The 27,269-nt window shown below is 39.2% G+C and overlaps 1 protein-coding gene across 4 annotated transcripts in view; it reads right to left on the bottom strand.

Moving 5' to 3' along the window:
* Positions 1-27,269, bottom strand: part of tmem131 (transmembrane protein 131) — a 169,708-nt gene that overhangs the window by 30,301 nt on the left and 112,138 nt on the right. For all 4 annotated transcript variants that reach the window (XM_078545156.1, XM_078545159.1, XM_078545158.1 and 1 more), the window contains 16 exons: positions 26,399-26,509; positions 26,174-26,308; positions 24,376-24,480; positions 19,060-19,146; positions 18,622-18,774; positions 18,329-18,404; positions 18,075-18,192; positions 16,541-16,679; positions 16,293-16,402; positions 13,884-13,950; positions 11,927-12,078; positions 11,478-11,620; positions 9,785-9,971; positions 9,068-9,253; positions 8,030-8,188; positions 5,048-5,640 (listed from right to left, as the gene is read on the bottom strand). In XM_078545156.1, coding sequence (XP_078401282.1) covers positions 5,048-5,640; positions 8,030-8,188; positions 9,068-9,253; positions 9,785-9,971; positions 11,478-11,620; positions 11,927-12,078; positions 13,884-13,950; positions 16,293-16,402; positions 16,541-16,679; positions 18,075-18,192; positions 18,329-18,404; positions 18,622-18,774; positions 19,060-19,146; positions 24,376-24,480; positions 26,174-26,308; positions 26,399-26,509 — 2,521 coding nt within the window. The remainder of the gene's footprint in view (positions 1-5,047; positions 5,641-8,029; positions 8,189-9,067; positions 9,254-9,784; positions 9,972-11,477; positions 11,621-11,926; positions 12,079-13,883; positions 13,951-16,292; positions 16,403-16,540; positions 16,680-18,074; positions 18,193-18,328; positions 18,405-18,621; positions 18,775-19,059; positions 19,147-24,375; positions 24,481-26,173; positions 26,309-26,398; positions 26,510-27,269) is intronic.

Raw genomic sequence — 27,269 nt, 5'->3', positions numbered from 1 at the left:
CAAATGCTGCCTTGATGGTCAAGGGCAGTCACTTTCACCTCATGAGTTCAACTCTTTTATCCATGTTTGAACCAAAGCTGTAATGAGGTCATGAGCTGAGTGACCCTGGCAGAACTCAAGTTGAGCGCTAGTTTGGTTATTGCTAAGCATGTGCTGCTTGACAGCACTGTTGATAGCCCCTTCCATCACTCTACTGATGATCGACACAATCTGACTTTACTGACTGATTTACTGATAAAAGGTGGTCACTGGCCAGGTTGGATTTGTCCTGCTTTTTTTGGGCAGGACATAACTGGACAACTTTCCTCATTGCCGGGTAGAAGTTTTGTTGCTTTGCTGGAACAGCTTGGCTAGGGGCACTCCAATTCTGGAGCACAAATCTTCAGTACTATTGCCTGAACATTGAGGACCATGGCCTTTGCATTGTCCACTGCCTTCAGCTGTTTCTTGATATCATGGAGTGAACTGAATTGGCTGAAGACTGGCATCTGTGATGCTGGGGACCTCTGGAGGAGGCAGAGATGGATCACCCGGTTGGCACTTCTGGCTGAAGATTGTTGCAACAGCTTCAGCCTTATCATTTGCACTGATGTGCTGGGCTCCCTCATCATTGAGGATGGGGATATTTGTGAAGCCTCTTCCCCCAATTAGTTGATTAATTGTCCACTACCATTCGCAACTAAGTGTAGCAGGACTGCAGAGCTTGGATCTGATCCATTGGTTGTGGAATCACTTAGCTCTGTCTATCACTTGCTGCTTATGCTGTTTGGCATGCAAGTAGTCCATTGTTATAGGATCATCAGGTTGGCATTTTTTTTGATGTATGCCCAGTGCTGCTCCTGGCATGCCCTCCTGCACTCTTCATTGAACCAGGCTTGATCCCCTAGCTTAATGGTAATGGTAGAGTGGGGGATATGCCAGGCCATGAGGTCACAAATTATGTTAGGGTACAATTCTGCTGCTGCTGATGGCTCACAGCGCCTCATGGTTTCCCAGTCTGGAATTGCTAGATCTGTTCAAAATCTATTCCATTTAGCACGGTGGTAGTGTCACACAACACGATGGAGGGTATCCTCAATATAAAGATGGGACTTCATCTCCAAGGAGTTGTCACCCCTACCGATGTGGTCATGAGCAGATGCATCTGCGGCAGGCAAGTTGGTGAGAATGAGGTCAAGTATGTTTTTCCCTCTTGTTGGTCCCCTCACCACCTGCCGCAAACCCAGCCTAGCAGCCATGTCTTTCGGGACTTGGCCAGCTCGGTCTGTGGTGCTACTGAGCCACTCTGGGCACGGGACTTCAATGCCCATTACCAAGAGTGCATTATGTGCCCTTGCTTCCTCTAAGTGGTGTTCAACCTGGAGGAGATTCATCAGCTGAAGGCTGGGGGGTGGTGCCGTACATGGTAATCAGGAGGTTTCATTGCCCATATATGACCAGATGCCATGAGGCTTTGAGGGGTCCAGAGGAGATGTCGAGGACTCCCAGGGCAACACTCTCCTGACTGTATACCACTGTGCTGCCACCTCTGCTGTGTCTTTCTTCCCGGCAGGGCAGAACGTACCCAGGGATGGTGACGGTGGTGTCTGGGACATTATCTATAAAAAGGTACAAGTCCCTGAGTATGACTGTTGCTTGACTAGTCTGAGAGACAGCTCTCCCAACTTTGGCACAAGTCCCCAGATGTTTGTAAGGACGACTTTACAGGGTTGACGGGGCTGGGCTTGATGTTGTTGTTTCCATTGCCTAGGTCGTGGAAGGTGGTCCATCCGGTTTCATTCCTTATTGACTTTTTAACAGTTTGATACAACTGAGTAGCTTGCTAGGCCATTTCAGCTGGTATTTAAGAGTCAACCACATTACTGTGGATCTGGAGTCACATGTAGGCCAGACCAAGTGAGGACAGCAGATTTCCTTCCTCTAAAAAGGACATTAGTGAACCAAATGGATTCCTGGGCTTAATTCCAGAGTTTAATTGAATTCAAATTCCACCATCTGCCGTGGTGTGATTCGAACCCAGGTCACAAAACATTACCTTGGGTCTCTACATTACCAGTTCAGTGACAATACCACTACGCCAGTAAGAGCATTACACTGGGTCTCTGGAATACTAGTTCACTGACAATACCATTATGCCACCACCTCCCCAAAGTTGAATTGGCAGTGATGGTTCAAGATATTTGTTTCAATTTGACTTGAATTGATAGAAAATGTGGAAGCAACTTTTATTTTTTTCTTTAGCTAAATCTGCTATGAATCATGAGGAAAATAGCTCAGTCATTAATGCACATCAACAATCACCAGGCAGAGGTAAAGTGTCTCTGTGAATCTGGAGAATGAAGGTCTGAGAGACATAAAATGTCCCTGTAAATTGAGTGAGTATTGAAGGGAGAAACTACATCTGGGAACTGGGGAAGAAAGCTTGTGAAGAGAGAATGGAATCCCAGGAGGGATAATGGCTAGGGAGGTAGCTTTTGAGGAAGTAGTGGAATTTATTCCACCTACAGTTATTTTAAAAAGATAAAAAATATATAGGTTATGAAGTAATAATCGGTACACAAATTTTAAAATAAAATGTGCCTCAAATGCATATAGAAGTGAATTGGGGAGAGGTAGTATTTGGAAGTATGCATGGTTTAGAATGTCCAATTAGATAACCTCACAAGAACCGTTGCATTTGGAAATCTGGGCTAGGAATCCAAAAGTTTTCACAAACTCCCTAGAAATGCCCTTGTCTGTTGAATACATCTGGGATCAATCTTCCTTCAATAATTCTACAAAATCAACTGCAACAGAATGATTAGATCAGTGGTATTAACTGGCCCAAAAATCCTCTTGCCAACTCAATTACTTGCTTCCGACTCACCACCTCCCTTCTCCTGAAACCTTGCTGAGGGGGACATGGAGACGCCGACAGTTGGAAGGGTGGCGATGAGCTGGCCACAGGAAAGACAAGTGCTGACATAACTTTGGGCTCCAGGAATTGATGAGTGAATTTCGGTTGTTAATTCCACCCGATTAATGGCCATTAATTTCATGTCCTGGGGGCATCTACCAGTTGTTTGCTGATGGGCTAGAGTGACAGAAAACCTCAGTGAGCCATCAGGGTGTGCGCGGCTGTGCTAATTGTATCCATGGTGGTGCAGCCTAGAGGGAATACTGGTGAGATAATGATAATTTAAGAATGCAGCCTGAGGAAAGGGAACCAAATAAAGTCAGGTAACATTTTCATTTCCAATGCGTTTTTGACATTTCTGAAGAATTAATTTAACACATCTACCATTTTCTCATTCTTAGTATTTTTAATCTACTTATTCTGGAAATACCAGTCTTTTCATCCTTGCAAGACAATTTTAGGGTTTCATGAGTTCACTGTGTAAAGCTAAAATTGGTCTTATGGCAGACACCAGGGCAACTTATCCTAAAACTATAATTTGCAGAATGGTTGAAACATAATGCTAGTTAGTATTAGTCGCATGTTATGAAGGCAAACCTATGATGCTTTAATTTCCCATTTTTAAATTAAAATTGGCTTTTAGATACAAAGTGTGTTTCTCATGTAGTTACTTCACTTCTACTGTATTTGAGTGCTAGATTACTTCAATGCTCATCCATGCAATTGTCATCTCCAGATCACCTATTCAAATGTTCTCCTGGTCAGCCTCCCATCCTTCACTGAATTGCAAACTCTGAAGGTATCTATGCAACATCTAAATTCCACTCACCCATCACTCTTGCCCTGTTTATCTTAAGTGTTTAAATCCCTTCATGGCTTCACCACCAGTGACCACCCCGATCCCAGTAATCACCTCCAAATCCCTCCCTTCTTGAATTTTCCATTCCTTGGATTGCGGGTGTGTATAAATCTGGCCCCATCCTCAACACTAGTGGCCTTGCTATTCTGAAGAATCATATTCAATTTGAAGCATTAACGCTGTTTCTCTCTCCACAATGCTGCCAGACCTGATCATTTCCAACACTTTTTTTTATTCAATTCCAGATTTTCAGTATCTGCAATATTTTGCTTTTATATTGACAGCTATGTCTTCAGCTATGTCTAGGCCATCCCTAAAACACTGCGTTTCAGCTCCCTCTTCCTCCTTCAAAATCCATCACTTGACCAAGCTTAATTTTAATTTATTCTTTCATGGGATGTGGGTGGCACTGGCAAGACCAGTATTTATTACTCATCTCTAATTATGCAAACTGAGTGGTTTGCCACACCGTTTCAGAGGTCAGTTAAGAGTCAACCACATTGCTGTGGGTCAGGATTCACATGTCAGCCAGAACAGGTAAGGATGGCAGATTTCCTTCCCTAAAGGACGTTAGTAAACCAGATGGGTCTCATAGTCATCATTACTGAAACTAGCTTTTAATTCCAGATTTACTACTAAAATTTAAATTTCACCAGCTGCTGTGGAGGGATTGGAACTCTTGTCCCCAGAATGTTAGCCTGGGCCAGTGACATTACCACTATGCCACCATCTCCCTAAGCTTTTGTCTATACTAGCTAATATAAAAACATCAGAAGTAGGAGGAGTAGGCCATATGGCCCCTTGAGCGTGCTCCACCTTTCAGAGATTGCTGAACTTCTACCTCAACTCTTTTTCTCCCTATCCCTTGATTTCCTTAGTTCTCAAAAGTTTAATCGATCTCAGTATTGAATATACTCATCCACCAGCTCTCTGTGGTAAAGACTTTCAAAGATCCATAACCCTTAAAAAGGAGGAATTTCTCAAGTTAGTCCTAAATGGTTGACCTCTTGTTAAATGATGATACCAAATTTAAGTTACTCCAGCCAGAGGAAACAGCTTCTCAGCATTTACCCCAAGTCCTCATGAATTTTATGTTTCAATGAGATCAGCTCTTGATCTAATGCCAGATAATATAGATCCATTCTACTTATTTCTCCATATAGGACAACCCTCTCATCCCAAGATATCGTCCTCGGGCTCAACACCAATTTTTCTTATGCTTTTGTGAAATTTGTCTATGTTATAGGAACTGTATAAATGCAAGCGGTTGTTCTCCAGACAAACACTATTACCTTTATTCTTTGATGCAGGAGATGGAGGCTGTTCTGTGAAGACATCTGGTGATGGGGATTCAGGTAATTCACATTCTCTATCCACTGTATCTCCGAGGCTGGTGATATCAGAGTCCTCTGAGCTGTGCCTTGTGTTTGCATTGTCCATACATGAAGTAGCAGGAGGTGACAGATGTGATACAGTGTTCTCATGATGCTGCTCCTGTTGAGGCACTGCTGGTAATTGTGGTAATGACTGTAGATCCGGTTGTAATTGTGTCTGTTGCTGGTGCATTTGGTGAAACTGTCTTGATGTCTTTGATCGCCTGTTTGTCTGGCTCTGGGATGGATTTGCCTCAGAAGCAATGGCATTTACTTTTGTAGCAGATGTAATGGATACTGTTGGGGTAGATGTTCTACCAGTGCTATTTGAGTTATTTGCAAAATTGTTCTTTAGTTTTGGACTTTCAAAGTCTAAAGAGTTTCTGTTACTGTGCAACTGTGATGCAGCAGAGAACTGCTTGTGGTTGGCTACACTGGGTCTTGAAGAACCACCTCCTCCAAATACTCCTCTTGAAGAACTGTGATTTGAATCTGATCCAAGTGCATTTAAACTGAAGACAAAAAAAAGCACGAGAACTTAGTTGGTTTTACTTATCCAAAAACCTATATTTGAGCAGATAGTAATTAGTCATAATATTTTGTTGTTGCACTAAAAAACAAATGTTTGAAAACTTTAAAAAAAAAATTAGACTACATAAATGAAGTTCATTGTAAAATGTTACTTGAAGTTTATGCAGCTATTACCATGACAATTACATACAAGGTTACAATCATTTTAGGAGTGTATTTAACAGATAGTAACACAACACAAAATTGGCTTGTGCTTATGGATACAAGAGTATGACTTTTACGGTGTCCCAGAGTTTCTAGCACAGAACACAGGAAGACAAAATGCCAAAAAAAAAATCAATCACTATCATGGTTAACAAACCTGCAAGCTAAAATACTGAGCAGAATCAGTAACGTTTGGTGGTTGTGATCAAGGACAATATGGACAAGTTCTCTCAACAGGGCAGCATCAGGCTGCTAGTGCTGCAGAAGGTAACTCATCCTACTGCTGTGCTTACAAATTTGAAACTTCACGATGCAGCAGAAGTTCAACAGAGAGTCAGAAAAACAGGTATGTAAATTTAAACTCAAATATAAAGGGATCAAGTACTGTGACTGAGGTCAAGCACTGCAAAAAGTGTGTCCAGGTTCCCAATCTTAGAATTTGTTCAAAATTGTACCTGTGTAGAACGAGTGGACAGCCTACACTTGAAGGGAATTAAATTCAAAACCAACCTGGGTAAACGTCACTCCAGTCAGTGAGTGAATCTATGCAAGGGTTTCTAGGGAGAGAGTGGAAGTAAAATTGTATTGATTCTTTCAAGGCAAATTAGATGTATTTATTTCAGATAATACTTTGGGATGCAACATAGGAATAATTTGAGACTTGATGTATGGTAAAGTATAGCATGCTTAAGAACAGGTGAGTTTGCACCTATGGTTCTCAAAGCTTTCTATCACTGGGGTAACTTCACCTCATATCTGGGTCTGCTGTAAACTAATTGATAGAGATTAATTGCCACAATTAAATCAACAACTGATTGTTGCATTATGTGACTATCAAGATGGTAGATGGACCTTGGTCTTTTCATGCCTAGCAATTCTTATGTTTCTATGTTCCAGGATACTCCTGGCTCTTGTAGAATGGAGGAGTCTAAAAAAATTCCAGGAAGACACCTTTGGCAGTGTTATGGCACCACGGATGGTAAATGCCGAGCTGCTCAAATCCGAAAGGGGAACTTCAAACAGCTGCCACAACTGTTTGCAATTTGTACTTTGAGATGCATGCCTTGAATTCAGTAGTAATGAGCCCACTAAGACTTAGTTTTTCGTAAAACTAAATTAAACATTTATTAATAGGAGAAAAAATGTTTTTAAGCACATACACAGGTTTACAAATTACTACTATAATAACTCCTAAATCTAATTTATCTAGCTCCTAGCTACACCTCCATTAAGGCAGCAGTAAAACAACTTAGATTTCAAAAGACCAGACCAAGGCAAAGTACACAATACCCTGGACAGTGATATTTAGTGAATTCTCTTAGCTTCGGTTCCTGTAGACAGCAGCTTGATACAGAGGCTGGAGGCTTTTCACACGTTAGATCTTAGAATTCCTTCTTTCCTTACACATAACCTCATCTCCTCTATACATGTTTCTCTCTTTTTAATGTAAATCCCACCGTTCCAATTTGTCTTTGCAACTTTTACTTTTTCCATAATATAAATCTTTCATAGTACTATCAGTAATCTTTGGGAAAAATAAACACACTGTTTGGCTTAACATCTTGTGGCTAGGTGTAACATCCCATCATCTCTAAAATTCAAACTATTCTGGTTTATCTAAAAGTGCAAATGCTCCTCACACCCTAAAATTTCAGCCGTGTTTACATATTTAACATTTCAACCCTAGCTTCTCTTTGATAACTCAAAAGATCAAGACGAGCTATGTGCAATTCAATTAAAATCCACACACACGCACACAACCTCACAGAGAAATTAATCCAAATCCCACTATTAACCTACCTTCACATTAAATCACAATAATATGATGAAAATTATTACATTTTCATGACAGGCAGTCTGATTTATTTTAATACGTGTGCCATGAATGAAAATACATAATGACACTTTCTTCATTATTTGCCTATTTGATAGAACAGAATTTGAATTAGTCACTGTGAGTCAATGACCATATAAACATACTGCATGGCATAACACTCCTACTGTTATAAACTGCACATCCCACACTCGAGCAACTCATAACTAAGTAAAATATGTGGAGAAAAAGCTACAATATTAGTTCTAACAAGCTGTAATTGGATCAATACAAGCAATATATTCTGAAAAGTCCAATGAAAAACACATCCAAACCAAGATCATTACACTTACTTTCCATCTGATGAAATACCAACTATTCTCCTGAGATCGAATGTCCTTCCCATGTCGAAGGGAGGATTGGACCCCTCTAAAGACAGACGCCTTTTGAAGGGCTCCCATATTCCTTGAGCTTCTAAATAAGCTGTTCCAATCACCAAAAGGAACAAAACACTGGAAACGAATTACAAATCAAATAATAAACTGATGCAATACAAACTCTCCTTTTAATACTTTGCACTTAGCAGGTAAAGAAAGGCAAAATGGGGAGAAGTTTCAGCACAAGTACACCCTCCAGCTGTAGTTAAGATTAGTAGGGTAGATCCTATTTGGTAGCAGATAGGATATTTATCAGGTGTTTGGGGTGGCTTTTTTTCTTAGTTTGAGAAACCGAACTGAGCAACAGAGGCTTGTTCTGTGTGCTGCACACAAAAGTCACTTTACCATCTATAACATCCGAGGACTCAAAATCATGCTTTCTAATGCCCAACCAACTAGTGAATAAGCCTCCTATTTGGGAAAGGCGCAAACAGGGTCTAGTTGGAACCTTCACGTCTTCAAAATGACAGTTTGAGCTTCCTTCACTTGACCTAAGTCAACCTTCTGTTGTAATTTGATACATGAGCCATGTAGAGCATCAGGGCATTGATAATTGACCAGCTGGTCTGGTTTACCAAGGGAACTGGAATGTGGCAAGAGTATCACTTGGGGCTGGTATTCTTCACACAAATCCAAATAGCCCCACAAGTATTTGCCCTAAATGATGGTCTTTGATAGGACATCCTATATCATTTGGTTGTACCCCTGTATACAACTGGCATTCCAAAGCCTTCACTCTGCCAATTTGTGCCCAAGTTCTTTGACCTTGGGTAAATGGGATGTGTCCTCTATTGAGCAAACAGAAATCTTCGAGATGTAGATTCCTCATTTGCTTTGTTCAGAGAATAAAACATGGTGACTAACTTAAAAACAAAATCAACTTTTCCCAAGATACATGTAAAGCGATATATTCAACAGTAGGTTTTGAAATGGTGCACATTCTTTAATAGATACCTCATTATTCCTGAGATGATCACATACAGTCCCAACTCCCAGTTAGGTCTAGGCAGGGCCTCTGCACATGTTGCCAACATATGATAAGGAAGTGATGCATTTAATACAAAAACAAATTGGGAGCCTCCTGCTGTGATAAGTTTTAGTTCACGGATAACTCTGGAGGCAGTGAAATCAGGTGTAAACCTAAAAATAAAAATGCCAGGTCCCGTATAAATAGATCTTGACCATAAAACCATCAATAGATTAAAAGCATTCAAAGCTAAAAGCATCACAAATGTATCTTTTAGTACTGCAGATCAAGCCATACCCGAAGCCATTAAATGCTAGAATGACATTGGGTGGCTAAAACTAGATGCCAGGAAGTTTGTGGGTTTGTAGCTAACCAATTTATGTTATGATTTTGAACCAACAATCCAGGCGCTTTTTAAAAAAAATGCCAGGGTTACAATCCAATTCTTTAAAAAAGCCACTGGTTAATATACTGGCTAGTTTATTACAGGATTGCTATAGTGTGTGAATAAACTGTTATAAGCAACCAACATTAAGTTTTTGCTTAAAACATAGAAATTAAAGTAGCCCTGGGCCAATGGATTGAACCACGTTTGAAAAAAGTAGCATTTCTAAATTAATCAGCATTGCCAAGGATGCATGGATTGAACAGCCCTTCAAAATAGCCAAAACAAAACCAAAATAAAGAGAAGCTGAAGGACTCACAATATAATAATGTCTTTAGAGGCATTTGGTTTTAGTGCAAACTCTTGACAGTTTACAACTTTGAAGCCATATCCTTCACAGATATATCCACTGATTTCCATAGACTTGACAAGAACTGGAAGTTGCCCTGTATTTTCTACTTTAAAAACTCTCTTCAATGTGAAGTTTGGCTCTTTCATTTTCATTTCTGCAATTTAAAAAAGTTAATTAGTTTTCAATGAAATATGTAAACATGAAAGGCTTCCTACTTTCCAACCCCCCCATCCTTTATTGAAAGTAGTGACTCTTTCTGTATGTAAGTTGATGGGTGCTAGAAATCCATCCAGTATCTCATCCAATCACTTTTCATGTAAGCAGAGGTTAATATTGCAAACAATGGTGGGTGGCTTTGTGTCAACTCCAATCTTTGCTACGCGTGTACCATTTCCTAAAGCAGTAATTAATCTGGAATCAGAACCTGAAGCCGATTTCCTCCTTCAAGCCCAGTGGTGCAGGGTTAATTATATCATCTATTGAGGTTCAGGTGCAACCAAATTAAGCATTGGTTAAAGGCTGAACCTAGAACTTTCCTGGTCTGTGGTATAGTACCAGTCTGAACAGTGTATTATTTTTATTCTTTCATAGGATGAGCGCATCACTGGCAAAGCAGCATTTGTTGCTCATCCCCGATTGCCCTTAAGGTGATGGTGAGCCACCGCCTTGAACCACTGCAGTCTGCTTTACTCAGTAAGCCCTCAGAAGTTTGCCAATATATTTGGTGTTGCAATGCCAGTTATGACAAAATTTTAAAATGCATGCTCAAATTCTTCCTTAGTTGGTTGAAATGGCTGAGCTACTTGTGACATTTAACAGTAAGGAAAAATAAATTTTAGCCCCTATTGTTAAAACCTCCTTACATCAGTAATCTTTTCTATTTCAGTTTTTTTTTCAAATTTATTACAAATGAAAAAAGTTTCATTTGCATTACAATTGAGTTCAAGCAGAATTACTAGGTTGTGTGCAAGATTGGAAGTGCCGTCTTTTTGGTGGGACGTTAAATCTTGGCCTGTCTGCCTGTTTAGCTGGACTATAACAGCAGAAAGTTCTCTTATTGTCCTGGACTGCACTCACCTCAAACAGCACTACTAAAACTGGCTACTTATTGTGCTGGCTGCTATTCCAGTCCTTGCTGCGTGCAAATTGGCTATCATAATTGCTTACAAACTGTTACAACACTGAAAAAGCAATTAATTGGTTCCAGTGCTTTGGGAAGTCCCGAGCACATCAAAACTGTTACACAAAGGCAAATTCTTTAATAATTTACTCAAGGCTTGATTTCATAAATGTCTTCCAAGATTAGAAGACTTTCATTTCAACATCATTCCAAGTCCTTTACTATTTTACCATAACAAGTATATCAGCTACACCCACGTCTTCTTTGTCCAGAGCTTGCTGCCTGAAGGCAGGTTCCTGGCAATTATTCACCAAACCGCAAAGTGCCAGGATTTTTTTTATTACTACAGGTAGGGAAAGATGGCAGGCCCCGAGTCTACCTCAGACAAAAAGTGGATCGAATGCTATGTTGGCCTTAATCTGAACCACACGCTAGTCATCTTGCCAACTAAAGCTAACTGCAACAACTCCCCCACCGGCCCCCGCAGCCACAATGAAAGTTTTTTTTTATACACGTTTTCACTACTGTTGAATTACTTACTATCTGAACAATCTTTAAGCAAAGCTTCATTAATTTTGAAACGTAAAGAACTTCCAGGACCAGGATGCTTCCCTGCAACCTTCAGGCTCTCAGTTGTTCCTTGCCCTTTTACTACAACTGCATCCACTACTGTCAGGTTGTTTCTGCAGAGTAAAGAATTAGTTGGTTAAAACAATCACAGTTTAGACTCCTGACATAATCAGTAAAATAAGCGTCATTAAACTTTCCCAATTCAGTAGTCAACAGCCCTGAACAGTGCATCAGTATGATCAAATTATAAAGATTACATGCAGTGAATTTATAAACATTTTAAACAGTGTCTTTATTTTACAAAATGCCAAATTAGAGGTGCATTCCAAAACCTTCTACAAATGAGAAAGCCTGGAGACACAGGGAAGTAAGCATCAAAAGTCAATGGATCAGAAGACAATACAGCTTTAGAAACACACCTTATAATAATTAAGGACATCACAGTTCTGTTGTGAACTGGTGTAAACTTCACTGTCACAGCTCTTCTTTCACCAGACTTCAGAATTACATTTAGCACAGATTGCCTTGCAGATCCTTCCACAAATCCTGAAGAACTTTTAACAGGTGATGTCTAGAAACAAAGGAAAGGTGGGGGAGGAGAAGGAAAAATAACTAAGTTCGATTTGTATTCTATATATAGAAAAATATCTAATTTCCCCTCCCTATTTTAAAGTTTATTTTCATCCCCTTTGTCTACATGTTAGAAATTAAACAAAATCCAAGACATCCACCGCTCCACACCATCTCTTTGAATAAACTATTGCCCTTCTCCATTCATGTAGTTTCAGGCCAGCTTCACATGCCTAAGCATAAGGTCACAGAATCAATTTTTCAACTTATACCTCTAATTTTAAAACTAAAACTTTGGTTTTAAAGAACAGTTTTAACTGAGACAAAGGCATCGAAACAAGTTATATAAATAAAACTAGGTAGAAACAAAACAATATACAGCCTAGCCTGAAATAGGTGCTCCATCCTGTTCTTAGCCAGTCCAATTTCATGGACAGCATCAAGCACAGTTCTTTAGAAACATCAGTTGGGTCCAGAGAAGGCAGAATACAACTTGCTCCCACATCCCACTCTGGTCAACAGGAACAACATTGATGCACTGACACAGAATGAAGCATCGAGGTGTCTCAAAGGAGTTTATAACTCTACAGCCAGCTAACCACAGAACTGTGGTGACATTCAGGAGGTGCAGTGATTCAGCTGAAATTCTGCAAGTTACTGATTATCACTACATCCGAAAAAGATAATACATTAAAATGTAAACCTGAAAGCTGATTAATAGCAGGCTTGCTGTATAGATGTGGAAAAGAAATGGCTCACCCTCCCCCTATCAGCTCAAAGAATCGGAAATTGCTATATATCCAAGTTATCAACTCCAAACCTTATTCTTTCTCCATAGCTTTCCAAAGTGTTTACATGTTTCTTTCTTAAATGCCTGACTAGACTTCAATAGTCACTTGTGGCTATGGATTCCCATGTGAAACATTTCATCTTCCCCTTTATGCCTTCAGTACCAATTCTAAATTTAATGTCCCCTTGGTACCAATTAACCAACCAGTGAAAATAATCTTTCATTATCTATACTTCTATTAAATCCCACTTTTAACACTATGGATTGAATACACCGCTAGTTTTTCCAAGCTGCTCATAATTGTATTATCTAGTCATTGGTGGTACTGTAGTAAATCTGCTCTGTATCCTCTCCTAAGGAAGATCTAAAGAATTTGATTGCATGTGTTATACAGGGAAATCATGCATTTAGAATACATCGCAGCTTACTTTTCTTCTTGCCAATTTTCCTCCCAATTCAGTACAAACCAGAGATCAAACCTGGGATCTTCCCATCTTGTACCGCACACCATTGGGGAAACCGGGAGTTTTTCTTTTCAATCCCGATTTCTATGTTAACATTTTTTTCTCCTATACCCATCATGGCAAATATAACTGCTTCATTTACATTTTTAAAAAATCAAATCTTTTGCATCTTTGTTCCTGCTGAAAATTTTCAGAACAAATTCTCATTGAATTTAATGTTATCTATTTTCTTACAGTCTTCACCAAGAACCATGACCATTCTAAGAAACATCAACCATCATGTCTGTTGTTTAAATATGTCTATATATGAAAATTAGCTTCTAGAGGTCTATTAAGACCATCACTGATTGCATAGAGGCCTTAACAGCATTAATATAGGTGAGCAAAGCTGCTTCTTGCCCATTAAATTTCAAGTTCAGGTCCTTACATCAGCTACTCAACTTAATACAATTCAGGAAGGTGACCCAACTTTAATGGGAATATCTCAAGCCCTAAATGTAACCCTCAAATGGAGGTGTTTGCTCTTCTTGGAGGACAACTTACTTTACTTACATGGTTACTGACGATCTTAAATTCAAAGGTTTTTGTATCCAGATTAGCATGTTTGCCTAAGTGTAGCCTGAAATTAAAGAAAGGTACAGTATTGCAGAAGATATTTCTACCAAATCTTTCACATCACTAACCAGCATGTTTCAGTCAACTTTATCTGAAGGTGTATACCATAAGTCAGATGTTTGTGACAACAGTCTGCATTAACCACCATCACAGTTTGAGATTCATATCAATAGCTCCTTAAAATCCAATTTAGAAGCAGTTGCAAATTCATTAGTGAATGTTGCCGGTTCACTATGCATTAACACGAGTCTGATTCTGGTTGGAATTAACTAGCAATAATGCATGGACAGGGGGAGCTGGCAATTGAGAGAAATTTCAGGTATTAAGAAAGAATTGTCTTGGAGATTTGCAGAGTTTCCTTTTGCACATCATGTTAGTGTCAAATTATTAGGGCACCATGGGTGATATAGAAAACAAATGTCAAACTCAAACCTTTTTTTAGGTACTAAGCATAATGAAGATCAAGACGCTATACAGAATTATTGTATTTGCACCTTAACATTCATGCAATTTGCTATTTCCTCCTGTTCCAAAGTCATAACTATGATCAACAATTCTTCAGACCCTTCTAAAAAGACAGCTAATGCATTCTGAAGGGAGCAGCTTATTTACAGAAAATGTTTTACATAAATCGACATGGATTCATAGGATGATTACAACAGAAGGTAGCCATGCGACCCATGTCCTTGCTAATTCTCTGCAAGAGCAATTGAGCTACTCCCACTCCCTTTCCTCATAGCAAACCCTTTCTCTTCAGATGCTTATCCAATTCTCTTCTGAGAGCCAGAATTGAATCTGCCTCCGCCAGTCCCAGGCAGTGCATTCCAGACCCTAACCAGTCGCTGCGTAAAAAGGTTTTTCTCATGTCGAAGATTCTTTTGCTAATCAGAAGTCTGTGTCCTCTGCTTCTCAACCCTTGTGCCAATGGAAATAGTTTCTCTCTCTGGCTAATCCGTCTAGACTGCTCATGATTTTGAATAAGTCTATCAAATCTCTCTCAACTTTCTTTTCTGTAAGGAGAACAGTCCCAATTTCCCCAAACTATCCACCTAACTAAAATCACACATCCCTGGAATCATTCGTGGCTATTTTCTGCATTCTGTCCAATGCCTTCAAAGTACAGTGCCCAGAGTCAGATACAATGCTCTAGTTGAGGCTGAACTAATGTTTTGTAAAGGTTCATCATAACTTCCTTGCTTTTGTACTCTAGACCTCTATTTATAAAGCTTTTGATCCCGTGTTTTTTTTTAAGAAAAATACTCAACTTGCCCTCCTAGCTTTGATTCGTGCACTTATATCCCCAGGCGTCTCTATTCCTGCACCCTCTGTAGAAACGTACCCTTTATTTTATGCTATCTCTCCTCGTTCGTCCTTTTAAAATGCATCACTTGGCACTCCTCCGCATTAAGTTTCATCTGTCAGGTAGTCATCCAACTCACCTTCCTTCTATGCCCTTGTGAAGCCAATCCCGATCCTCCTCTCAGTTCACAATAATAAGTTATGTGCCATCTACAAATTTTGAAATTATGCTCTACACATTCAAGTTGAGGTCATTAATATATAAGAAAAGCAGCAGCAGTCCTAGTGCTGACCCCACTCCAGTTTTACCTCACTCCAGTCTGAAGAATAACCATATACCTCGGTTCTCTGCTTCTTGCCACTCAGCTCAGTTCATGTGTGCTGCCACTGCTCCTTTTATTCCATGGGCTTCAACTTTGCTGGCAAGCCTAGTATGTGGCACTTTATCAAACACCTTTTAGAAGTCCATGTACATCAGATCAACCACACTACTCTCATCAATGCTCTGTTACCTCACCAAAAATCTCAACCAAGTTAGTTAAACAGGATTTGCCTTTAAAAAAATCTGCTTGCTTTTAATTAATTCACACCTGTCCAGGTGACTTATTTCATCCCGGATTATTGTTTCTAAAAACTTTCCCACCACCAAGGTCAAACCGACTGGCCTGAAGCTGCTGGGTTTATCCTTAAACCCTTTTCTGAAACAAGGATGTAATATCTGCAATTCTCCAGTCCTTTGGCATCTCCCCCCATATCCAAGGAGGACTAGAAGATTAAGGCCAGTAACTTCACAATTTCCACCCTTACTTCCTTCAGCATCCTCCGATGCATCCTACCCAGTCCTGGTGACACCAACTTTAAGTACAGCTAGCCTTTTATTACCTTATATTTCTATACTTAAGGGGTGGAGAAAAAAAAAGACAATATTAACCAGGCTTCCTCTCTTTCTGCTGATAGGGTAGAGCGAGATGGGTGTTGGTTGAGGGAGATGGGTGTTGGTTATGTTCAATAGTGGAGAAATAATGAAATTAAAAAGCAAGTACATACCTTTCCATTAACACATCTGCAACAAATGAAGGATTTGGATACAATGCTAAAGGAAGAAGTTGGGCAAACACAGGTACGTCTGCTGGATTTTCTAAAATGAGTTCTTTTTCCTGCAGAAAATAAAATTTATGAAACAGCAATAGTTACTAACTGATCTAAAATCACTGCATGACATAACACATTTAAAATGTATACAAAAGGATCCAACTTTTAAATTTCTATAAAATACATTTGCGATAAATACTTACTGATGTGTTATTTGTGTTTGTAAGTGGGAAAATTAAATCTCGTGTTGCGTTGATTAATGATGGCCACATAAGCTCTGATGTGATTACAGCTTGAACACTTTTCTGTAGGTCTGTATCTACTTCAAAGACAACATCCATCCTTTAAAAAGTAGGCAAAGACTTGTCAAAAATGCACGCCAGCATTAAATATACACACTGCCTTTCTACAAAAGACTCGGGGTACAATATAACTTAAAATTATTGCAATATGCAGTTGAGCATTGTATAACAATACTGTGGCCTCTGCCACTTCCTGGTGAAGTGCAAGCTAGATTTAATTGAGGGGGGCTCCACTCCAATAGTTTTAATGTATAGTTAATGTGGTTATAAATCAACATTTTTTGCACCAGCATGCCTGTGGTGATCACTTGTCTGCAGGAAAATTGCCGTGCTTGCTGATTAGGCCAGTCAAAATATTTAATAGGTAGGGCTGTGAACTAGAGGTAAGTAACATGACAGGATAAAGTGATACCAGTGATGCTACCAAAAAGAATATTCAGTTATCATTACGTACCACACCTAAATTATGTCTAGTTTCAGCCAGCAACACATCAAGGGATGACAGATTTGAATGCTTAAAAAAATTACTCCTGCAATTTGATATACTAGCAGGGAGTGACCTGCACATGCAGATTTACTACAGCCTCAATATAGTTTCACTGTGCTTCGGACCCAAACTGCCTCGAGCACAATTCCACCATCTGTTGGCTTGCCATTATGCTTACCCTGTCTACAAGTAACCCCCTCCCTCATGCCTGACCTCAGTCAGTCAGGAACTAATCAGTTGCTACAGAATGCAAACTAGCAGCAGTTTTGATATATTTCAAAATAAAATTGCAGAGAATTAATCTTTGTTCCAACTTCTAGACAGTAGTCTCTATTGCTTTCCTTCATCTTGCATCTTTTAAAATTTATGTGGGCGTCACTGGCAAGGCCAGCATTTATTGCCCATCCTCAATTTCCCTCGAACTGGGTGGCTTGCTAGGCCATTTCGGAGGGCAGTTAAAAGTCAACCTGTGGATTTTTCTTTTTTATTCACCGCCATAAGCTGTGGGTCTGGAGTCACATGTAGGCCAGACTAGGTAAAGACAGTAATGTCCTTTAGAGACATTAGTGAACCAGATAGGTTTTTACAACAAACAATGGTTTCATGGTCATTATTAAGACTTTTAATTCCAGACTTTCATTGAATTCAAATTCCATCATCTGCCGTGGCAGGATTAGATCCCAGAGCATTATCCTGAGTCTCTGGATTACCAATTCCAGTGACAATACCACTACGCTATCGCCTATAATGGCATCCAAATTAGTTTCAATTAGGATACCCAGGGAAAGGAAATTCACTTCATTAACCAGGCTGAACTTGAACCCAGGTTCCAAAGGGCTTGGTCAAAGGACAGTGTTGCCTCACCATCCCACCCATTATACCAATAGCAATGGCCTTTATTTAAACAACAATAACATTTTAGTGCTGAAAACATGTCAAGGAACTCACTTGTGCCCTGAGTTTTCTTTAAGTTCTGTCCATTTTTTGTACAAATTCTTATACAAATCCCAGTCTGCATCCCACGCATCATCTTGCATTGCGAGACTATGCTGCAATCTTAACTCCGCTGGGAAGGGCGGGGGTAAAGAGAAAAGGGAAAAAGAGGCGGCAGAGACAAAAAAAAATACTCAATGCAAAAACTATCAATATTTTCCTTGTATATTTTCTTGATGAAATTACAAAGATGAATTTTAATTACTTACATTTAGATAAAAAAGGCAATCCCACATAACAATAATCCCCACATTGTAAGCCAGCATCAAAATAAATATTTGCTATCTGCAAAAAAGATAAAATATAATTAATAAAGCAGGGCAATACTTAAGTTACACCAAAGCAAACAATGTTTGACTTAGCATTGCAACAAAAATAAAACAAAATGCAGGTAGTTGAGTGTAATGTCTAAAGTGTTGCATTGTTGAAATGTGGAAGCTAATGTGCTGCTTATAAGAATGAGACAATCATGCACACTATACAAATGCAAAATATGACAAACCTTGGATTTCTTTTTTGATTCTAAATCATCCTTGTTATTTTTCATTCTCTTGTAGTAGAATCGCACATCCTCTGTTAGAGGACGTATATTTTGTAGTTTCACCTTCTGTGAGAAGGAACTCATTATATTTAAACTATGGTGAACTACTTTCCCCTGTAAAATAAAATATTTATAAGCTTACAAATGGGGGGAGAACGGGTGAAGGAAGAATTCAAAAATCCTTGTTACCACACTTTACAACTTGTGTATATATTGACTGACAGAGACACACACACAGCTCCAGCATTCCCCCTTTATTTCTTCCTCTTCAAAATAATTGCTCAAAATTCAATAATTTCAAGTTCATTCAAACAATTCTGGTTTGTTTTGACATTTAACCAACAGCAAGAACAGGAAGATATTACAACATTAAGATAACAAAAATGAGTATCATCTTACTGGAAATGAGCCCGGAAGAACAACATGTTTAGGTGAGCAAACCAAGGAGCCTACAGCAATAAGTGCCTTTACTTGGATGGTTAAAATCTGTATAAACAAAAGGAGGAGAATGTTAGCCTACAACAAACGAACGTAAATCACTAAATATAGCAATTTGCTACAATTAACCTTCACCCAAATAAAATCCTCATCTCCACACTCATTCTAAAATAAATTCATCAGATCCCTGCTGCAAAACGCTTCCTGGGGTTGGCAGATGGAATAGAAAAATCAATCAGCACAGAGTACAGATTTTTTTTTTAAAAAGAAAAAAGGGCAAAGACCTTGCAATATATGTAGACAAAATGCAAGTCTCAGGGGACAAAAGAAACTTCTACAGAACAGCTTCCAGTATAGTTTCCAGATTAGATCAATTTATTTAACAGCTTAATTTAACAATTTTTAGATAAGTGGCTGAATATTGGAATACACAATATTCCGACACAATACAAATTTCAAAATTTGCTGCCATGGAGGTGTGGCAAACAGTGAGGATGATATTGGTTGATCGAAACAACATAGATAGGCACAGAATGGTCGGACAAGTGACAAAGCATTTAGTAGAAACATGTGGGCTGATGCATGTTGGTAGAAGGGATAGGGAGAAGCAACATAGTTGTAATGGCGCAGTTTTAAAGAGCACTGTGACAAAAGTGTAATAATTTTCATTATATTTTTCTGGTTTATTGAGTAGAAGGTTTTTGGGGCTAAGTATGGTTGGGTCTGTGAGATTTAACTACATTTGGAGTCAACTAAACTGCTAGCTTGAAATCATTAAACGAAGCTAGGTGCTTGACATGCTAACGAGTAAACATGGATGCTGATTTATCATTAAGGCGTGAAGGGATTGTTGGATTTCAAAGGGATCTTAGTCTGTTTACAACTAGCCAGAAAAGCAAGGCTAATGTGTGTTTATTTTTCCCAAAGGTCAAAGGCATATGGAACAACAGAATTTACATATTAAAAAGAGAGAAACATATATAAAAGGAGAATGAAAGGCTATGTGGGAGAAGGCCACGTAAGATCTAACAGGAGTATGTGAAATGAAGCCTCCAGCCATTTGTGCATAAGCCTGCTATATAATGAAACTGAAGTTGGGGGAAAGGTCATTTGGAATTCTGCTGTATTGCATTAACTTGTTGCTTCGGTTTTAAATCTAAAACCTATTTTAGACTGTTGCTTTAAAAGGGGGTGTAACTGTGTCAGGTTAATTAGGAATTTTAGGAGTTATTAGGAAGTAATTGTATTCTTATGTGCTTGAAATCTTTTGTTAATAAATAATTTAATTTTAAAATCTATAAAGGTCTTGGTGGACTTACTACTTCTGAATTCAGTGCACACATCTTGTAATTAATACAAATTACAAAACTGTTGTGATAGCACAACCAAAGTTTCCCTTGTGGATTCGGTCCACCTGGCACACATCATCTGCCACATCATAACAGTGTGCAGGGACAGAGGGGCCTGGTGGGTGCATGTACATGGACCTTTGAAGGTGGCAGGACATATTGAAAAAGTAGCTAGCAAAACATATGGGATCTTTGGCTTCATAAATAGAGATATTAAATACAAAAGCAGGGAAGTTACACTGAACCATTATAAAACTCTGGTTAGGTCTCAGCTAGAGTACTGGGTCCAATTCTGGTTACCACACTTTAGGAAAGGGATCTTGAGAGGGCACAGAAATTTAACAGAATGGTTCAGGGATGAAAAATTTTAGCTAAAAAGTTAGGTTGGAAATGCTAGGATTGTTATTAGAGCAAAGGAGGTTGATGGAAGATTTGATAAGAAGTGTACAAGATGGTGATTGATTTAGAAAAAAAGTTAGACAAAGAAAGAGCAAGGGGACAGAGAGAAGACTTTGGGCAAGAGATGCAAAAGGAATGCAAAGAGGAGCTGTCCTTTTACACAGCAGGTAGTAATGACCTGGAACTTGCTGTCCTCAAAAGGTGGTGAACGATTTCAAAAGGAAACTGGATGGGCACAATTTCAAAAGGAAATCGGATGGGAAATCAACTTGTAGAGCTACAGGGATAGAGCAGGAAGAATGAGATGGACTGGATTGCTCCACAGAGTGCCAGCAAGGACTTGATGGGCTGAATGATTCAGCCTTCCTGTGTGCAATCGTCCACAGATATAGTTTCAACCATCGGTAGTCCTGGATTTCCCTTATTGTTCAGTTGGTCAGGGTGGTACCTGTACAAATTATAAAATTCAGAAGGTCCCAAGTATTGATTTCCAGTCTGTTCTTATCATTTGAGCAATGATCCTTGCTATCTACACATGCACCTTCTAGTGAGTGAGTATAACCACTTTTAGCTATGATACACAGAACAATTCCACCACCCCCACCCACCAATACACAGCTGAATAGTCTATCAACACGTACTGTCACTTCAAGAGAGTATTCATTTCAGCAAAATGTTGAAGGGTGACCAGTGTGCACATAATGAATCTCAGGAGTCAACATCTTTAGGAAGATGGGGAAAAGTGTCCATTCTCTAAGGCTAACACTCAACCTGTTTTCATTATATATTTTAACTGTTGAGAAATCAAAATCAGGCTATTTTTGTTTAAAAAACCTCTGACATAAACCATTATATCTAAATCAAGATAGCCATTACAAATGTTAAATTTGCAGCAATTATAGTATATAATTATAGCAGCAAATAATTGTAACTAAACTTTTACTCAAACTATGAAATATTTACAGGGTAAAAGATAACAAAACAACATTTTTAATGTAATTACTTTCGCAAAGAGCACAAAGGCAGAACAGAACAAGCCAAGCATCATTTCAGCTTTGCAGGTTAACCTTGCACAAAAAGATCAATCTTGGTACTGAAGAGTGATAACATCAAGTTCCCCCTTGAATATCATATGCTCGCTGCAGTATGTTTCCCAAATGCTTGGGTAATGTGTGCATAACCCTAAACACAAGGGAAGCTAAAATGCACCTTCACCAAATGCATTTCCTTTACTTTTATACACACCAATTGTCATCCCAGTCTACTCTTGATCATCAGGAAAGCAATGAAAGGTGTTGTCGACAGTGCTATCAAGTGGCACTTACTCAGCAATAACCTACTCACTGACGCTCAGTATGGGTTCTGCCAGGCCCACTCAGCTCCTGACCTCATTACAGCCTTGGTCCAAACATGGACAAAAGAGCAGAAATTGAGGAGAGGCGAGAATGACTGCCCTTCACATCGAGGCAGCATTTAACCAAGTGTGGCATCAAGAAACCCTAGCAAAACTGTTGTCAATGGGAATCAGGGAAAACGCTCCACTTGTTGGAGTCATACCTAACATAAAGGGAGATGTGGTTGTGATTGTTGGTTAGTCATCTCAGCCCCAGGACATCACTGCCCCAGGACATCACTGCAGGTGTTCCTCAGGGTAGAGTCCTAGGCCCAACCATCTTCAGCTGTTTTATTAATGACCCCCCTCCATTATAAAGTCAGAAGTTGGGATGCTTGCAGATGATTGCACAATGCTCAGTACCATTCGCGACTTCAGATACTGAAGCAGTCCGTGCCCATACGCAGCAAGACCTGGACAACATTCAGGCTTCGGATTATAAGTGGCAAGTGACATTTCCGCCACACAAATGCGGGACAATGACATCTCCAACAAGAGAATCCAACCATCTCCCTTTGACATTCAATGGCATTACCATCTCTGAATCCAGCCGCTATCAACATACTGGGGGGTGGGGTTGCTACCATTGACCCAAAACTGAACCAGCCATATAAATGCTGTGACTACAAGAGCAGGTCAGAGGCTGGGAATTCTGCAGTGTAAAACCCACCCCTCCTGACTCCCCAAAGCCTGTCCACCATCTACAAGGCACAAGTCAGGAGTGAGATGGAATACTCTCCACTTGCCTGGATGAGTGCAGCTTCATCAATTCTCAAGAAGCTTGACACCATCTAGGACAAAACAGCCTGTTTGATTTTTACCCCCTCCATCAACACCACTTGGTGGCAACAATGTGTATCATCTACGAGATAGAACCATAGAAAAGTTACAGCACAGAAGGAGGCCATTCGGCCCATCTTGTCCATGCCAGCCCGAGGACACCCAGGTGCCCTTTCTAATCCCACCTTCCTGCACCTGGCCCATAGCCCTACAGCCTCCAGCACTTAAGGTGCAGATCCAGGTACTTTTTAAAAGAGTTTAATGTTTCTGCCTCTACCACCAACTTGGGCAGTGAATTCCAGGCACGCACTACCCTCTGTGTAAAAAAGTTCTTCCTCATGTCCCCGTTATACCTTCTGCCACTTATCTTGAATCTATGTCCCCTAGTTCTAGAATTCTCCACCAAGGGAAACTATTTTATCCTGTCCACTCTACCTATTCCCCTCAATTTTGTACACCTCAATCAAGTCACCTCTCAGCCTTCTTTGTTCTAAGGAAAATAACCCCAACCTATCCAATCTCTCCTCGTAGCTACACTTTTCTAACCCCGGCAACACTCTTGTAAACCTCCTCTGCACTCTCTCCAGAGCTATTATGTCCTTCCTGTAATGTGGTGACCAGAACTGCAGTTGTGGCCTCACCAGTGTTTTATACAATTCCAACATTATATCCTTACTTTTATATTCTACACCTCTGCCAATGATGGAAAACATTGCAATAACTCACCAAGGCTCCTTTCAACAGCACCTTCCAAACCTGTGACCTCTATCACCTAGATGGACAAGGGCAGTATATGCATGGGAACACACCACCTCGAAGTTCCCCTGCAAGTCTCACACCATTCTAACTTGGAACTATATTGCTGTTCCTTCACTGTCACTGGGTCAAAATCCTGGAATACCCTCCCTAACAGCACGGTGGGTGTTCCTACAAAATCATGGACTGCAGCAGTTCAAGAAGGCACCATCATCACCTTCTCAAGGGCAGTTAGGGATCAGAAATAAATGCTGGCCTAGCCAGCGACACCTACATCCCATGAATGAATTTTTTAAAAAATCACTATACTTATGGCTTTGGTGTTAGACACTCTGATAATTGGTGTCCCAACAGAAGATGATGTGGCCAGTGCAACTGTTCGCTAAAAATTTAAAGATATTTGGACTGACTGTTAACAGTGACAGAAATGCTTTGATCCTATTGAACAGAAACAAATTATTCATTCCATCTGAATGAATATACTAATGAAGACATTGTAGTCACAGAATTCATACTTTAAAATATATTGATGCAGTGTTTTTGTTAAGCTTGTAAACACAATCTACATTAGAAAGACTTTGCCTTTAAAAAAGATATTACCTCATAATCTGTTGTGATCTGCACTGCCCCATCATATGGTCCTTCAAGTTCTTTTGCAGTCAATTTCATCCTAAACACTGCATAATAACCTGAGGCCAAGATCATCTGTGGAAAATAGAAATATTATTTTTGAGTAAATGTTATAGATTGCATATCACCCCACCAGAGCCACAGCGGTTCTCAAGATAATCATTCCTCACAATTCCAAACCTAAAAGAACAGAAACAAGTTAAACATGAGTCAAGGATGCATTCTTGGAAGATGAGACTGATGCTGGTTTAGAGATAGGGACAATGCCTGCAAACAGTCTTGATTGCCGTAACAGCTACTTAAATGCCTATGTTAATTTGAGATAGCGCAAGGTCTTCAAAAGTTGAGCTTCACCCCCATATCTCTATTTTGAGACTTGTGTCACATGCACTTTTAAAAAGCATACAATAATAAAACAAAATAATTTCTTACTTCTTGCTTTAGATGTTGCCTGTGATCTCAATCTGCTTGAGTAATTAGCCTCTAACTAATCATAAAGGCAGAGTAATTAAGACTTTTATAGGTTTAAAGCGACATGAAATTACACAGCTTCATCTCAGCAACATTATGCCTAACAGTGCTCCTGCCTGTATAAAAGTGTTCTTGCCTGTATAAAAGTGTTTCTGTTCTCCATCTGCAAGCAATGCTACCATGATTTTTTTTTAAATTTGTCTGACGGCCAACATTTAAACCAGTCAGAAAAACAAGAACATTGAAAAGTGGTTACTAGCCCAATTTAAGTGTAATTTTTGAAAATTTTATTGCAAATCCTATCTGCTAACCTAGTCAAAAACCATTTATTCCTCACACCTCAAAATGTACAATACTTTGGAACTATTAACTAGCAAGGCATAATTATGTAATAGACTCAAAGGAAATGCTATTGGATGTCAACATTCCCGCAAGAATTGAATATTTATGAAGAAAACATGTGTAAACATGTTCAGATTGCATGCTCCCTGAACAATGAACAAAGCTTTTCCCCAAATACTTTAAACAGCATGCACAACCACATGGGCAACAAACTCAAGCTTTAGGAGTATGATGAAAAGCTGGTGTTAGTAGAATACTAAAGTACACTTGAAATCTTGAACCAACCTATAGCAGCTGAAAATGCATATGTTAGGGCAAAAATGTATGTGTCTGCACGTTTCTTTTACCAAAATCCTCACACCACATGCCGCTGTATTTTAAATTCAGCACCTTCTTGGATTAAGATTGCTAACCTTCAACCCCAACTAGCCAGGATTGTTCACGAATCTCCAGGAATTAACAATCTTAACACTGCTACAAGGACCTTGGAGAAAAACCATTGGGAGATTTAAAAGCTCATTTTCTTTGAACACGTATTTATAGGTTATAATATTGAAGATTGGGCGAAAAACTGTTTGACTGCATGGTGCGGTTGGAGATCATGTGATTAAAACTTTAGGAGTATATAAACTTAATTTGGGTGCAGTCAGTTGCCAAAATTAGACATTTGTTTAGGACTGTGCACTGGTACCTGCAACAGTGGGTTATGGAATGGTATGTGGATCTTATTGTAAATCTATATAAAATCTTAGGTTAAGATCAGTGTGAACATAAGTTATAAATTAGAAGTGATTTGCAAGTGTTACAGCTATTTAAGAATGGACAGTCACATCCAAATCCTAAAGGGTCCAGTTAATGCAAAATCTTTAGAAGCATATCCATACACAGGGAGAGTTATGATATAAACCATTAACACTTAAGAATTAGGTACACAGAATCAGAAGTAAAGACTTACAGAAGACTGTTTTGTTGGCAACAACTTTTCTAAATCAGGAAGGCTGGAAATTATTGTGGTTCTGTTGCCTTTCTCCACAATCAGCAGTTCAATACTAAGGCCGTCTCCCACTACATACCAGGCTTTCACTGCCAGCTGAAGAGATTAAATATCGAAATCAGTAAAATGAAATATGGTGCAAGACATCTCAAACAATTAGGTTACGTTCCAAAAAAGGCACCTTACCTCAATTGGGTTGCTATTCATAATGATAAAAATAATATTGCCATCTTCTGTGGCACTCAACACACCAAAGTCTATGATGCGCTCTTCTAAACTTGGTGGAAGTACAAAATACTGCAAAATTAATATAAAAATAGCTTTTGAAAAAATAGCATGTTCACAAAATACAATTTAAACAATGAAATCTCAGGTCAATCAATCATTCTTCTACAAGCCCAGGTCAATAAATTTGATTTTTTAAGAATATACTTTATCAACTAGGCAAAACTTTAAGACCTATTTATGCAAGGATGGGCTCTATTCTGAAACAAACTCTGCATTGCGACACTTCATAATAGAAGTGTTATGTTCCGTTAGGTGTTATGACTGCAGCACAGTAATATGACAATTCCAAACAGTTTTCTGTACAAATGTAAACAGTGCACGTTTCTGGATAGAAATCAGGAGGCTGCAATGTCAAAAATTCATAGCAGATGGAGCATACAACTGACATGACTCCACACAACAAAATAGAAACCATTTTCCTGGTAACGCAGCAAGCAGTGCATGTATCTCATTTAAAATAAGTTCACTGCAATCAAGTAAACACAGTCCAAAAAAAACACTGCGTTTTCAGACTATACAGGTGGCATAAAAATACAAAAAAGGTCAGTAAAAGTTGCAACAACAGAAAGCACTCCCTATTAATTCAGGAGCTCATCCCCAAAGCCCTCCCTAATACCACCAGAATGTTCTCTTTAACAAAAACATTCTGTTCTTTACACATCAGATCAAATGAAAGTGCAGCTTTCAAATTTCTATAAAATATGCACAGTTTTACAATACCAAATAGATAAATTAGTGTTTGGTTAGAATTTCATTTCCTTCAATTTGA

Source organism: Cetorhinus maximus, chromosome 7, assembly GCF_964194155.1.
Source record: "Cetorhinus maximus chromosome 7, sCetMax3.hap1.1, whole genome shotgun sequence".
NCBI lineage: Eukaryota > Metazoa > Chordata > Chondrichthyes > Lamniformes > Cetorhinidae > Cetorhinus > Cetorhinus maximus.
Note: the sequence above shows the minus strand (reverse complement) of the source record. Positions and strands in the feature narration are given on the sequence as shown.